This window comes from Sipha flava, unplaced genomic scaffold (genome assembly GCF_003268045.1).
Source record: "Sipha flava isolate LNK unplaced genomic scaffold, YSA_version1 166_pilon_pilon, whole genome shotgun sequence".
Lineage (NCBI taxonomy): Eukaryota > Metazoa > Arthropoda > Insecta > Hemiptera > Aphididae > Sipha > Sipha flava.
Window position 1 is genome coordinate 227,199 of NW_020271849.1, and position 15,231 is coordinate 242,429.

The window sequence follows — 15,231 nt, forward strand, 5'->3', positions numbered from 1 at the left end:
AGTTGTACGATTTAATAACATTTTTTAGCCTAGAAAAATATTTGTATTGAAAGGCGTCAATTTGTTTAGTGCTTAAAGCGGCACAATGGTTAAATTCGGCACTGACGATATTATGGATTAACATTGTATATTTTTGAAAACAACGATGACCGCGAAATAAAATATGAACCGTTCTCATGGTACTGCGTACCGTTACCAGGGGCTTGACCGTCGGTTTTTCTCACGCCGAACCGATCGCGTACACAATAATAATATATATTTATTGTTTTAAAAATCAATAAATAAACAAACACCCCAATGGTTAGGAATACAGTAATATTTATAAAGAACGATTAAGTAATAATTATCAAATGAAAATGTACATTGATTATTCGAACTAAAAACAAAACGTGTCTTTAACGTGGTGCAAAAAAAAAAAAAAAACGAAAAAAATCAAATCCTTTAATACGATCGCATAACGCCGGTAGGCGACGCATCGGACTGTTAGAGGAGCAATTTGTCTTTGACCGCGGTACAGCGACGGGAGGATTATGTCTAGAATTGAAGGAGGTCACCGATTGTTCGTGATATAGTTCAGGACAGTAAATTTCGAAATGACGACGATGATGCCGAGGCGTACCTAAACGTCGAGCAACCGCACCCGGTAGACCTCGATGTCGACCGTGAGAGCGAGTCGCGTAGTCGAATCGCGAGATCGTTTTCGGTGCGAAACCGTCCCGAACACGGACCGCCGCGGAACAAGCACCGGAAAGATTATAAAACGCCGAGACGAGGTGTGTACGCGAACGCGCGTGTGCGGTCGTCGGCGGCGGCGGCGGCGGCGGCTTGTTATGGCGTTTTAAAATTAAAAGCCGTTTGAGTGGATGTAATTAGTGCGCGCGCGCTCCCGTGTATTGCGACGGGGCCCGCAGGAGCTGCCGCGCACATAAATATACGTGTGCGCGCGAGTACGCGGTGCAAACGCGTTCACTCCGCTCGCGCTGACGGCTTAACACAAAAGGTGCGCCGCGCTGTCAACATAATAAAGGGTTTTGCAACCCTTTCGTCGCCGCGTCCCTTCCGCTAACCCGTTCACTTCGTGTGCGTGCGCGCGCGCGCACGTATGCCCGCGGACGGTCGGCGGAGAGTGGGCCCTTTTATGTGTTGACGCTTGTAAAAGTTAAACTGCCACCGCCGTTCGCGTAAATATCACCTTCTCGCAGCGCGTTCCACCACCCCGGTATCTTACGTTATTCCACCCTCCGCGCGACCTTTTAATAATAAGTGCCTGCCAACCCTTTTCGTAACTGATAACGTCGTCGTCATCGTCGTCGACGCCACCGTCTCCACCGTTACCACCGTCGGAGGCGATCAAATTAAATTAACCCTTTGCAATCACCTCAAAGGTCACACGGCGTGGAAATTCGCACGAACGACGACGCACAGTAATGATAATAATAATAATAATTTTAATAATATACACGGCATACCGTAGAGCAATTCGTAATTATTAACCATGGACGCGCGTACTGTTACCGGTGACGCGGCTACGAGGTGCGAATCGTTTTCCCCTCCGGTGTACGCGCTCGATCATCGGTTCCAATACGATATTATGCGTATCACGTTGAAACGCACGTGAAACTTCTAACAACCGGCGAAATAGATAGTTGCGTATCGCGTGCACGGCAACGTTTTTCTAGCTAAACTTTGAATCTCGCGAAACCGCTACATTTTTCCAGTCGAAAATTCATAACATTTTATTATATGTATTATACATGTAGACTGAAAATCGGATACAAGTTTTCATTGCAGCCAAAAGAAAATAATTTGAAATTCCCGACAGTGATTTAAAAACGGTACAGAATAACTTTTTGATGAAATCGGATACTTCAACGAATTTCCGTTAAACGATATTAGTTATTTAGGTAAAGTAATTTTGAAATTTCGAAATATTTTAAATGCCTTTTTTTTTGTGACGGTTGGGACATTAAAGCTTACTTTATTGAGAAATTTGTCTCTATTATATCAACCATCTTCAGAAAAATAAACTGATCATCCCGACTTGTTTCACTCGGAATCGTTTCTCCGAGAACAATGGTTCATTGGTTTCATGGTTAAAAGCTTAATACCATTCATCACTATATCTCACCATACCGTGAAATTACATAGAAATGATCTAACCTAGGATTTTCGCTCTTTTTAATAATAAAATAAATGGAAATTAAATATTTTCTATGCTGGATAATAAAAAATATAAAAATGTTTCTCATATTTTTCTCACCTCGTAGGTGATTTTATCTAAAAAAAAACCAAAAATATCGACTCAAATGTTAAATCTAAGTACGACTCACGTCTAATTTCTAACTTATGAAGCAGTTTCATGCAAGTTTTTGTGCATATTTACTACCTAATAGTTTGCATATAGAAAGTTATTACGGTTATTTCCTTTTTTTCTTATTTTGTTTATAAACCTAACTCCTGTTAAATTAGAAACCATGATTTATCGATCGCTTTTAATTAGCATTTGTGATCCCGACATCTAGGTGTGATGATGTTAAAATTTAACGAGGGCACGTGGTGTTCAGTGAATTCATGAATCTTTCTGAATGTATTATGTTGTAGACCTACAAAGTACGTCGTGCGAAAATCGTAGCAAATCGTGTATACCTGTATATTACCGCGGTTAAATTATAATTTATGTTATGACGTCGTTGCAGCAGTTTGTTACTTATTCGCTCGTCCGCCGATAACAATTTGGGCGGCATTTTTACGATCCAACTTTTCCCGCGGCCGGAATAATTTTATTATTATTTCGTATTATAATTGTGCGCGCGCACGCCCAACACTGAAACATTAGCATGTCTCGTCTTTTTAATCCGCGTTACGCTCATCCTATGATAATATTTCAGTTTATCAAACGAGGTTTCGAGTGGAAAAAGTTTTCTCGCTCTCGTTGTAATTGCTTAACACTGCGTTAAAAGACTAATATATGTGATGATAATGTTTTAACGCACCAGCACTGCATGTTCGTCCTCTGACCCCGAATCCAAAACTATAATAGTACCTTATTGTTGGCCGACGTTTTGTTGTTATTACACTAGGTGATCGAGATTTAAAGTTTCGATAAAAACGCATGTGCAAATTTTTTTATGAAAAAAAAAAGAAACTTTAAATAATAATATTAATTTTTGTGCCGATAATAAAAGGTAAAACACCGTTAAGCGTAGTGTTTGGAACCGTTTTAAAAAGTAAATGGTTTCCAAAGAAAATAACGTTATAATCCATCCAATATATAAAGGAAATAATTACCGGGTAATTAATATAAAATTTACACGGAGTCTTTAGAACACAATAAATTATGTTGCTTCGTACAAATGTTAGTTAGTTTAACCATTTATTTGCTGACGGGAGGCTATAAATGTACACAATAAAAATGAGTACATTAATCATAAGTTTAAAAGGATACAATAACGGGACGGAAAACGTATAAAAAAAGTAAGAATATCAAATACTATATTGTCCGCGAGTCGTTACAATACCAATATATACGTGTTTGATTACGGACTCAGCAGTGTCTTAAAAAGCGTGAGAGCAAATAAAAAATAAAATACCGCTCGACCAGCCACGACGCTGCTGGTTCACGGTTGGATTAGGTTTACCACGGTTTACCACGGTCTTGACATTGAACCCGTTTTCTTTCGCAGGACTTGCCCACTCGTGGGGCACATCGTTTTCCAGAGCTTTACCGTCGACCGCAGCATACCCTCCTTATCTGGCTAACAATTGCGGTCCGCCGACGTTCCAGCACTCGAACTTCACCAACATCTTCCCGTACAACGGGACGACCACTGAAGTGATTCAACAGACGATTAACACGAGCACAGGTAACATGTACATTGCAGCGACGAACGCGTGGTACAATATTACCGACGAACCGATGTTATTAACGTTTTGTTTACCGACGTCAGCGAAAAACCGTTTCCGGATAAATAAAGTTTCCACTCGAATCGATAATGTTTATTTAGCAGTTGTTCGCGACCAAAAGTTAATGTACGCTCATTCTCGTGAATCGCTTTCTTTTCTGACGCGGCCGGATCGAAAACGGAAATCAAATATTATCGCGCCGGAAAGTTGTACCCGCAACGAGTACAACAATACATCAGTAATTATCATACACTTTGTTACCGCTGTATGTTACTATTTAGAGGAATTAAGGTTGTGCTACCCAGTGGTGCAGTGCAGTGGTTTGCGACCTGGGGGTTGCGAAAGACAGTTCGGGGGTTCCCAAAAACAAAAAACATATGGTTATTCATATTGAAATGTATTAATTTAATCTAATTATTATGAACGTACAATATATACATATCGAATAAAATTGCGTGTAACGTAATCTTATCTGATGATGGATTGTTAACTATAAGCGATCGTGGTCACCGATCTTAATTGGATTGGCATTTAATGTCTGGCTATTTTTACACTCGTACCGCATTCGTGTATTTCAATCATTTTAGCCACAAATATAATAATAATATAATAATATATTATATTATTATTTAATAACAAGTTTGGTTGAAAACCCAGATTTAAGAGTAACAATTTCCAATATAAAACCTAATATGAAAACTATAGTTTTCAAAATTCAAGCACAAGTTTCCAAATAACACAAGAAAATTTGAAAAAACTACATTTACGTATTATTTATTTTTCAAATTGTTATATTTATATTCTATTATAAATTATTCGTAGGGTTCGCATTAGAAAAAAGTAAAAATTGAGGGTCGTGATTCTATACGTGGGCATACGACTTCTTAATTTTTCGGTTAATGCGTATATTGATAATTGAAGGGTGGGCGAGAATAACGTGCTATGTAGCAATTTTATGAACTGTGTCCATTTATGAATTAAACTTAAACAAAATTATTTCAAATATATGTTGCACAATCGTGATATCCGCATGTCGCGCGGCGTGTCAACTTACTGTGAACAGTGAATATTTGTACACGATAGTTGTGTACGATAAAAATATTTTAGGAATTTCACGATTTTTAAAATAGATCGATATTCTTTTGTAGCACGTTATCTCGCAAAAACATGAAATCCAAAAAAATGTTATATAGCACGTTATTTCCGCCCACCCTGCAATTTGTGATACGCAGGTATACAGATATACCAGCTATGCTATAAACATTTTAACCATAATAGCAGTTTTAACGAATTTTGACGTTTTTTTTTCTACAGCAATCCAAAATACCAAACATATTTCATTGCTATTACGTTTATTAGGAACCGTTACTATTTTTACATTTTAAAATTAAAAATATAAAATTAAAACTGTTGCACGAAAATATAGGTCACAAAAAACGGTCTTAAATTGTATTTTGTTAATTTTAAATTCGGATCTTTATTTTGTTAGCTAATCTTATTGATCAAAACCAAAAAAAAAAAAAAAGAAAAAAAAGTGAGTTAGTAGGAATTAATCCCACTCTTCCTTTTCTATTTACAATTGGTGTATACTCAAAACTTTTTATATTACTGCACCACTAGTGCTACCACTTATCACACTCGTATAGTTGTGTGTTACGTTTCATTTGTATATTACACGTCATTCGGACCCAAATGACAGGAAGTAAAGCGTATTCAAATGGTTTTAAAGGTATTTTATTTTGCTAAAATCGAAACTCTACAAAACGGCCACGATGTGCCGGGGAACAGCGAATTGTTTCTTCAACTAGTCTCCGATTCAGAAATTCTGAAAGTCGGGGTGGATTCGTTCGGATCGCGCATTGACGTACAATAATAATAATAATAATAATAATAATAATATAACTATTGAACGCTTTCAACGACGGAAGAATTTGTTTAACGTTCACGGGGACGAATGCACCAACACAAAATCATTTTATATTATAGCAGCGATATTTTTATTAAAATGTACAATCGTATTTGCGCAACGTCTAGACATCGTGATATACGCCAACGGGTGCCTTCGAACACGGTATATTTACTTGAGCAGCGGGAAACGAGTTCAAACTTCTAAATAAGTTTAATAAGTTATCGCGACATATTATTATGTGCAGTGCGTAACACTTTCTACGAGATAAAACCGTTTTCTTTGACTTTTGTTTCGAACACGTAACGCAGTCAGTTGGTTAAACGTTTTTATTTTTTCCACGAACGATCGCGCTCATCCCGAAACCGTCGCGTTAATCTATTACGGGAGCTTTCCGGCTCGGAGGCGAGTAATCGTGATCGAAACACACGCGCGACTTCAGCGGGAAATTTTTCGCTAACCGTCGCGGTCGCAGACGACGGAAAAACGTAGCACTCAAAACGAAGCATCACGGTTTTAAATATTTCGTTTGTTTACATTTTCCCTGCGGGGTGGTTCGTTGGATGTGGCGAATCGAACATACGATTGCGACGATTGAATCTTGTGCGTACGTGATAGTAATTGTATTGAACCGGTTGGGCTCGGAGCGCATAGTGTATCATTATGCAACGTTATCGGACGGTTTATCGTCGGGCAGTCGAAAACCGCGTGAAATCGTACTTTCAGTGCGCAGGGAAAGCTCTGGAAACAGATGCCGGAACCAGCGGCGCGGCGAAGGGGTTGTTTTTCCTAAGGCACCTATAGGAGTTCCGTTAATGGTAGCAATTTTACACGCTTTGTTTTAGTAATGATTGATTTAAAACGTACCGAAACATGCGATTGCATTGGTCAAAAAAATCCAAAATATATACGTTTACACGCGTGAACAGGTAAAAATCAAACATGTAAGGGAGGTATATCTACGAAAGATTGGGGATGAACTTTGAATGATAACATTTTCGTCTCGTGTTGTTCGTGTGCGGGTGACCGAGTCTCCGAACTGTACGAAAGTGTGCGCAGTATGTTGATCGATGTTTACGTGTTTTTGCAGAGGCCAACAGCAACGGAGGCAGACCGGCCGCGGCGGAACCTTTGGGCCCTATAAGTGTAAACGTGAGCGTAGAGAACGCGACGGTCAGGGGCCACCGGACCAGCAGCCGGGGTCACAGGGGCCTGTTGACCACGGTGGCCGGGGCCGGGCACAAACGGCACCAGCACCACCATCACCATCATCATCATCACAAACGGCACCGGGACGGCAGAACGGAGAAGACCGCCGATCGCCTGTCACCGTCGGCAGCAGCGGCGGTGACCAACAACAACAACAACAACAACAACAACGACGACGACGACAACAACAACAACGGTGGAGACGACAAGAAACGTGTAGCGGCCGTGGACGGGGTGACGACCACGACGCCCGCGCATCCTGTCGCGCAGTTGCCGCCACCGCCTCCGCCACCACCGCCACCACCGCACGTGACGGCGGCCGCGGCCGCAGTATCGCCGCGGCCGCAACACCCAGCCGCCGTCACGCAGCCCGTACCGCTCGTGGCCCCGTCGCTGTTCAGCCTGTTTCTGAACGCGCCGCTGCTGCAACCGCACACGCAATGGCTGTACTCGCAGCTGTACCCGAACCCGTACCTGAGCCACATACGCAACACGATGATATTCGACAACGAGTCGGCCGCCGTGGCCGCGGCCGCGCACAAGGGGGCCGCGGCCGTCGGGGCGGCAGTGGCCGAGGACGGGCACGGGGACGCGTCGGCCGGGCCGGAGAACGAGCCGACGAGATCGCCCGACCGACCGACGGACGAGGACGACGCGACGTCGCGGTCGCCGCCGCCCGTCTCGGCCAAGACGTGCAGCGCCAAGCAGACGGACGTCTGGAGGCCCTACTGATACACCCACCGAGGCCGCCGACGACGATCGGAAATCGCACTTGTACGTCGTCAGCCGTTTTGTGATATATTACCCACATAACGTTTACGCGTTGTAATACGTATCCCCCCCGAGTAGTCCGCCACGGAAGCAAAAAATGTTAGGTTTTAGTACCCCCAAAGTCTAACGCGCGATCCGCAACGAAACGCGTTGGAATGTCGACCGCGAACAGTGGTCGACATCCGGTCGCGAGGGAAAAGGATCGTTGCGCAGTAGCCGATGTACAGACGAAGGGAATGATGTAGAAGTTCCACCCTGTGTGTGACCTCGGCACTTGGAAGTACCCCGTCCCCTCGTCATCGTTTCGTAAGACGACTCTAATATGGTCTCGCCCGAAATCACGCTTTTCACCCTCCGTCCGTCCAACGTGCGATTAGCGCACCTTTTTCGAACCCCTTAAACACGATCACCTGTACTTCCCCCGCGACGTTATTTCGAAAAACGTACACAACGAATACACACTCGAATATTTATTGAACATTTTCGTTTTTTTTCACTCTTTGACTCTTCGAATTTTTCCGAACACTGCGCTCCAAGTCTATGCATCGCAGTTCCGTCTACGTGCCGTGCAGACATCCGTTATGACCGAACCACTATTTGCACGGTACCGCATTCGAATGCTAACGGTCCGGTGTTCATTATAAAATATTATCATCGAGTCTATCGTTACATTGTCAAACGAAACAGTCGTAATGTACGCGTACAGTTTACGGATACACGGGTCCTCCACGTTTACTCTCTAACGTCTCAAATATCCTATTAATGTGTACATTTACGCGTTAGTGAAATTCGCTGTCCACGTCTACGTCGCGTTTAGACACCGTTTACGATTACCAATTTTAATACCACCGTCGTACGAGTCCGAGAATAACATCGTATTAGCCCCCACCCCTCCCACGGACCCATCTATCAAACGGTAGTGTATGTTTTTATATATTATAGTGTCGTTTAAATTATAATTGTACGGTTTTCGTCTTCACACTGTATGAGTACGTTTTTTTTTGTTTCAAGTGTACGATATTATTATTATTATTATTATTATTATTATTATGTGAATAAAAGAAAACAATATTACTTGATTGTTGACTTATAAGTAGACCAGTGTTTATTGATTATTAACACTATTGAAATATTCGTGGTCACGAACGGACTCAAAAGTTCGGACGTCGATAATTAAATCAGTAGTAAAACCGTCGCCGTCACCGGTTAACGTTGCTTTCGGGGGAAACAGTTCATGTGTACAATATGTAGCCTAAGCAAAACTCCGTAAATCACTGCTATGTGGAAAAATAGATACAACATCGGTAAAATTGTAATACGAACACGTCTCATCGGGGTAACGTAGACGATTCGATCGCGTTTCGTGTGGGACGAAGTGTGCACCGTTCTCCAGGAACAAGTCGGTAAAAGTGACCATGTGGTGGTTTTGAGAGGATTAAATGTCGATGCGAGTACGAGCGTCTTGTTGTTTTCATCACATCACTGGTGTAAATGATTCTTAATGAGCTTTTCCCGCCGAGTCGAGGGTAAAACGAAGCGTATTTCCCAACTTAAAAGTGTAAGTCGCATCGGAATCGTGCTTTTTTTTTTACAGAAGTAAGTTCAACATTATCAATACAATGAAAACATATCGTACAATACGGCCGCAGAAATCTTATCGATAAAGTGCGTAATGTGACCATTGTGAGCTAATTTTTTTTCTTTTTTTTTTTTGGGCCTCATAACCGTCTTTTTTTTGGGCCTCCCGTCTCATAACCAAACTTCCATCCCTCTCTATCCAGTGCTCGATTTCTTTGGTTGGAACCAGCTCCCATCTGTTAAACATCCTTTTTTTATAGCGTCTTCCCAGCGCATTCTTGGTCTTCCCGGAGGCCTTTTACCTACAAGGTTTTGTTTGATCACTGCATGTAGTAGTGGATTTTGGTTATGTGAGCTGATATTAAGCAAAATCACCACTACGAAATACGGTCGGACAATACCGCTTGTATTTTAAGTACATTATTTGATGCTGCTCAGTTGCACATGGTATATTAAACGTGTTTTAAAAATAAATATATAAATCTCGTTTATGATGAATATGTTTAACGCGCGTTCGCCAAGGAACCGTACGAACCGTATCAAAATCTACAGTATTTTAACCGACTTCCAAACGTCGCCGTAAGGTAAAAACAACGTTCGTTGCTGTACTCGGTTTCGGTGTGTCGAAATACGACAGTAAAAACGTCGCGCCCGGACTCGATCGTCGCACGTGCGCGTCGGCGGATCGTTTGGAAACTTCGGCACGGCCGCGCACGTACGTTACAATATATCATCGACTGCGATCGTGCCAGTGATGTTTTTACGATTTCGATCGTTCCCCGGTGACGTTCGGGATTGTTTCCTTTTTTTTATTTTTGTTTTTTTGCGCCGTGTACGGTCTAATCGTCATATTGCGCGCGCACGATGATCGAACCCGAGACCCGTTGCGGATAGTAATAATAGTATATATCGAATGAAGGGCGAGAAAACCGTGCGTGGAAAAAAAAAATAATAATAATAAAAAAATAAAAAAGATACGATAAACAGTGCAGAAGCAGCGGCGGCGGCGGTGGTGGCAGCGTCGGAATACGCGCGCGCGCGGTAATAACGAAAAATCAGCAGTCGCGTCACATTGCGTGTGCTGGAGGGACTGTGCAAGGGGGAAACGGCCGAGAGTGGGTTGTTGTTGATTTAATAAAGAGTGAAAAGGCACACGGCGCGTCGGGTTCGGCGATCCGTATACGTGTGCGCGTATCCGTCGCGAGATCGTCGGCACGGCGGGAGTAGGGCAAGTAGGGCGTCGAGAGGCGGTGGAAAATATAAGGGAAAAAAATAAAACTGTATGCACACACACACGCACGAGCACACACACATAGATAGACGTGTGTGCGAGAACGATTCGGCTGTTCAAAAGAAACGATGTAAATATATACGTGTATAGGTAGTAGTAATGTGATTTCACGGTGTGCTGTCATGTTCACACCAAATATTAGGAATTGCCGGGGGAGACCCGTCGACGACGAGGGGAAGTTTCGGGACACGCCGTGGAAATTGGCTTGTCAATAAACATGACACCGGGTAGGCGAACCGTTCTGAGGGCGGTGGCGAACGGGCGCGCGGATGTATATTTTGATATGCTCGTGACGTGCGTATTGTTGTACGCGTGGGCCGTCCGCGCACGACCCCGTCGACTGATGCGCTCCTCTTCGACGTCGCCTTCGAACGCACGTCGAAGAATCGCATCGTTATTTTTACTCGGTTAAGTACACCGTTGCGACGCACTATCAGTCCACCGGTTCGACGTCCGAATCAGTTTATTTTGGGTTGATTGCACGACCCGTGATGTATACATATCACGCCGAGTCCGCCGGGGTGGGTTTGACGGTGAGATGTTCGGTTCGATTGTTTATTGCATTCCAGTTTTGTTTCGCCGCGACCCACTTGTCATTATTTTCGTGGAACATTTAGTTCAATACCATCTCCGTGTACGGCGAAAAAGCGCTTTCAAAGGTGTTCGAGACGCTGCCGGTACTCGTTATCGTCGTCAGTTGTTCGTGAGTAAAACGCGACCTGCTTAGACTACGTTGTCGATTCGTCCTTTTGTGCAGTACCTCGTTATCATGGTCACGAAAAGGAAAATTTAACGGTCCTTCACCGCAGGTATATCGGTATTTGGTTCGTTGCACGGTCGGGGAATCAGCGGCCGAAAATATACCAGTTGTGTACGTCGAGCCTTCGCGTGGCGTACACAAGTGCACGTGCATCGTCCGTGACATGGTGTTCGTGATAACAAAAAACATTCAATGTTCGGTCAGCGATCGGATGACGAACACATATTTATTCCGATCTAGTGTTTTGGATTAACATCGTACACGTCGATTACGCGCCTTCCGGTGCCGGACCGTTCGGCAACGATAGTACATCATCCGATATTGTTATTACGATTGTACATCGGATAGCACACGCGCGTGTCGTGTCGATTACATTATTCTATCGCTGCAGCAGCACGCAGAACCGAAACGATTCACGGTACGGTAAACTTCAAACCGAAATGGCTAGGAATCGTTAAACGTATTTTTTTTAACGTTTCAGATTATTTTTAATTCGTTCATTAATACACATTGCTAATTTGTATAAGCGTATGTAATTGTATTTGTCGACTGTTGTTCGTCGTGTCATGCGTGTACATATTGTTTATCGACTTACGAAAGGCAAGGAATCAAAGTTGAATAAAAAGACACATTACATTGGTACAAAATACACCTGATTTGGCCGTTATTGTATGGAATGCTGTATTCGACCAGCAGACCTCCCAGTCACAAGACTTTCGAAATAATCTTACGTAGTTCTACACAATATATCGATCTAACGATAGCTTGTTGGATTTATGAGTTTATCTCAAATACGAGTATATGATAATCACTGCCATAATTATAAAATAACAAATGAGACATTTGCACTAAGACAAAAGACGAAAATAATTTTTTGATGGCAAAAAAATTATCGCTATTTAAAAAAAAATAAAAAAATTTAGTTGTACTTAACCCATGTACTGGTAAGTGAGGACCTGAAATAAATGCGACTTTTTATACACTACATCACGCGTGGCTCGAGCAACAGTTTTCATCATAACGATTATAATTATTTTTCAACGAAAATTGACTAACAATCGTAAAACATCGTTTTATGTCTTGAACCTTTGACTCTGAAAATCCTTGGAAAATTATCCTCGATGATTTCTTGATTAGAAGGCCGAAATACAGATTCTTACAAAAATAATTGTTTGAAATGTAAACAAAATATTTTTGAAATCATGAAAAATATCATTTGATCAGAAGTTTATATTCTTGTTTGAATAATTATAAATGGAATATATTAAAATAAAAAAAAGTAAAACTATGTATTTAGATTAAGGGTGCTTCAGATGATAAAAATAGTTGTATAAAACAAGCAACCAGTTAGATAAAATTATGGATCTTAGGTTTGGTGGATTTTAATTTTGAAAATAAACAACATTACTAAAACACGGTCAAAGGAATTTTCATAATTACTATTATTAAAAGCGGTTCATAACATTTTAAAATATATGTAATTTAATGTATAATTAAATATGGATACATCTATGAATAAACCACAAACATTTATTTATTTTTCTATTACATCAAGTGTATTCTGCTACTGAATATATTAACACGCATTCTGATCAATTCATTTTACGACAATCCGTTTTACCAATTTTGGCTTGTTATTACACGTGACATTTATAAACGACCGCTACGTCAAATTAGTTGCGTACTGAAAGTTTGGAATTTCAGTAACATTTTACAACTATTTTCACCGGAGGTTGAGGATAAAAGTTAATTATTATTTCCTCCTCTTTTTTAGTAATTACAATATTTCAAAGGGTAAACTGCAGACTCGCAGAGGGTCCCGATAAATCAATCTATTAATTTGCGGGATAAAGAGAACGCGATTTTTCCAACTTGTAATTATTATTAAATATTTGCAAAGGACCGCACAGGGAAAAGAGAAATAATAATAGTCTTAAATATTTTTTAATTTAAGTTTTAAAACAATCGCGTTTGATCTTGAAATTTATTTTTTTCAATTTGTTTGTACACAACGATGTACTATTTATACTTGTTTTTTCTCGACAAACACGGGTTGACATCATACATATTTTATGCGTGTTACGATTTTTTGTCAGTCAATATTTTCTTATCGTTCCAAACCAGAAATCTGGTGCCATAAATCCAAAAAGATGGTTTTGATTTGCATTTTGGTGCATGAGTATGGAACATCAAGGGAAATGTTTACCTATTAAGCACAAGGAATACATATTTCAACTTCAACTTTTAGCTACGTGTGTAATTTATTATACGTACGTCGTATACACAGAACAACAATTGGAAAATGTTAAGTTCATAAGGCTGGTGAGTTTGAGAGTTGAAAATATTTTTAGTAAGCCATAAATCACTCACTAGCAAAACGTCCGTTATGTTTCTCAACAGATAACGTGTGTTATTAGTGTACAGCGAACATTTCGAGTCCCTAAAGTTATTATATTTTGAGTAATGACGAATAAAATAAATTCGATTCCGTCGAATACTGGTGTTTCGTAATAATGCCGTTTTTCCGTATCTTGTCATCAGTTTTCCTCTACTATTTGGAAAACTGTAGAGAAATCCGAAAAATGATCCGTCAAAGTCACCAATTAGACAATATTTTCTACTAGGACGCATCACTCATTTTTATGAGTGTAGCAATCTTTCTGGTCGAAATCTAGTTGGCAGACAAAAAAAAAAAAAACCATTCGTCGCTTCACTTGGAACCTTAAATAATTGGTAGACCATACTAAATCAAGGGTTTTGTGACGAAGGTAACGTATGAGTATATATTATTACACCATCAGACTAAGGGAAAACAGACGCGTCATACAATAACATGTGGATTACGATGCATCCAAACAGTATTAAATTATAAGTACACATTTTCAAATAAAAAAAATGTGCTGTCGTGAAATGATTAAATTTAAGCACGTCGTAGTTGGATCTAGTTTATAATTTGTTTAAAACCACGGTTCGGGGTTAATCGAGTAGGCCGAGATGTTTTCCGTGCAATCGCACGTATCGTTATGAATGTTATTGTATACATACGATGTTATTGCCTATTACAACACGATAGGGGGTTGCGTGTAGAGGACAACACGTAGTTTTGTTCAAATACAACAGCAGAAGTATACAATGCTATTACAATGTGCCCGGTCCTTCCCCAACCCTACTGCTCATTTTAATGGTTATTGAGTTCGGCGGCGTACAAATACGATATTGTAATAATATGTTAATAATAATAGTATACGTTTACCAAAAATGTTCTGAGAGAGCGAAAGAGAAGCACCCAGACACGATCAACCTTTTTCACAACAATATTATTTATTCACCACCGTACGACACTAATCGCATTGCTGTACGATACCTATCACGTGTTATAGTCCAACTCGTCGCCGTTCAAGTAACTTCGCTGCGAGTGTTCACGTAATGTACGCGAAGGGGATGCAACGTAACGGTCAGTACAACAATAATAATCATACGCCACAATACGGTGTGATGCTGCGGACTGACGTGGCTGACGATGGACTCGAGCGTGTTACGCGGTCGAACGGGCGAGTGTGAAATATTATAATGTTGTTGCTTCGTAAACGATTAAACATTAAAAACGTGACATAGGGGGTGCACACAATGCGCGTAACGACAGAGAGGATTAACATAAGTTTCGAACGCGCGCGCCCGGGACCAGCGGACTCTCCGGAGAATACTTCGGACGATAAACGCGCACGCGTATAATTTATACGCGCACGGATTAAAGGGTACACCTATAATAATAATAATAATAATAATAATAATAATAACAATAATGATAATTCG

General features: G+C 40.9%; 1 protein-coding gene and 1 long non-coding RNA gene across 5 annotated transcripts in view; one reads left to right on the top strand and one right to left on the bottom strand.

The window, feature by feature from the left end:
- Positions 1-8,800, top strand: part of LOC112679670 (protein lozenge-like) — a 35,290-nt gene extending 26,490 nt beyond the window's left edge. For both annotated transcript variants that reach the window (XM_025549559.1, XM_025549560.1), the window contains exons 4-5: positions 3,684-3,863; positions 6,900-8,800. In XM_025549559.1, the coding sequence (XP_025405344.1) occupies positions 3,684-3,863; positions 6,900-7,750 (1,031 nt within the window). In that variant the 3' untranslated portion in view covers positions 7,751-8,800. The remainder of the gene's footprint in view (positions 1-3,683; positions 3,864-6,899) is intronic.
- The window catches only part of LOC112679672, a 120,745-nt gene that overhangs the window by 15,317 nt on the left and 90,197 nt on the right, over positions 1-15,231 (bottom strand). The window lies entirely within an intron of this gene.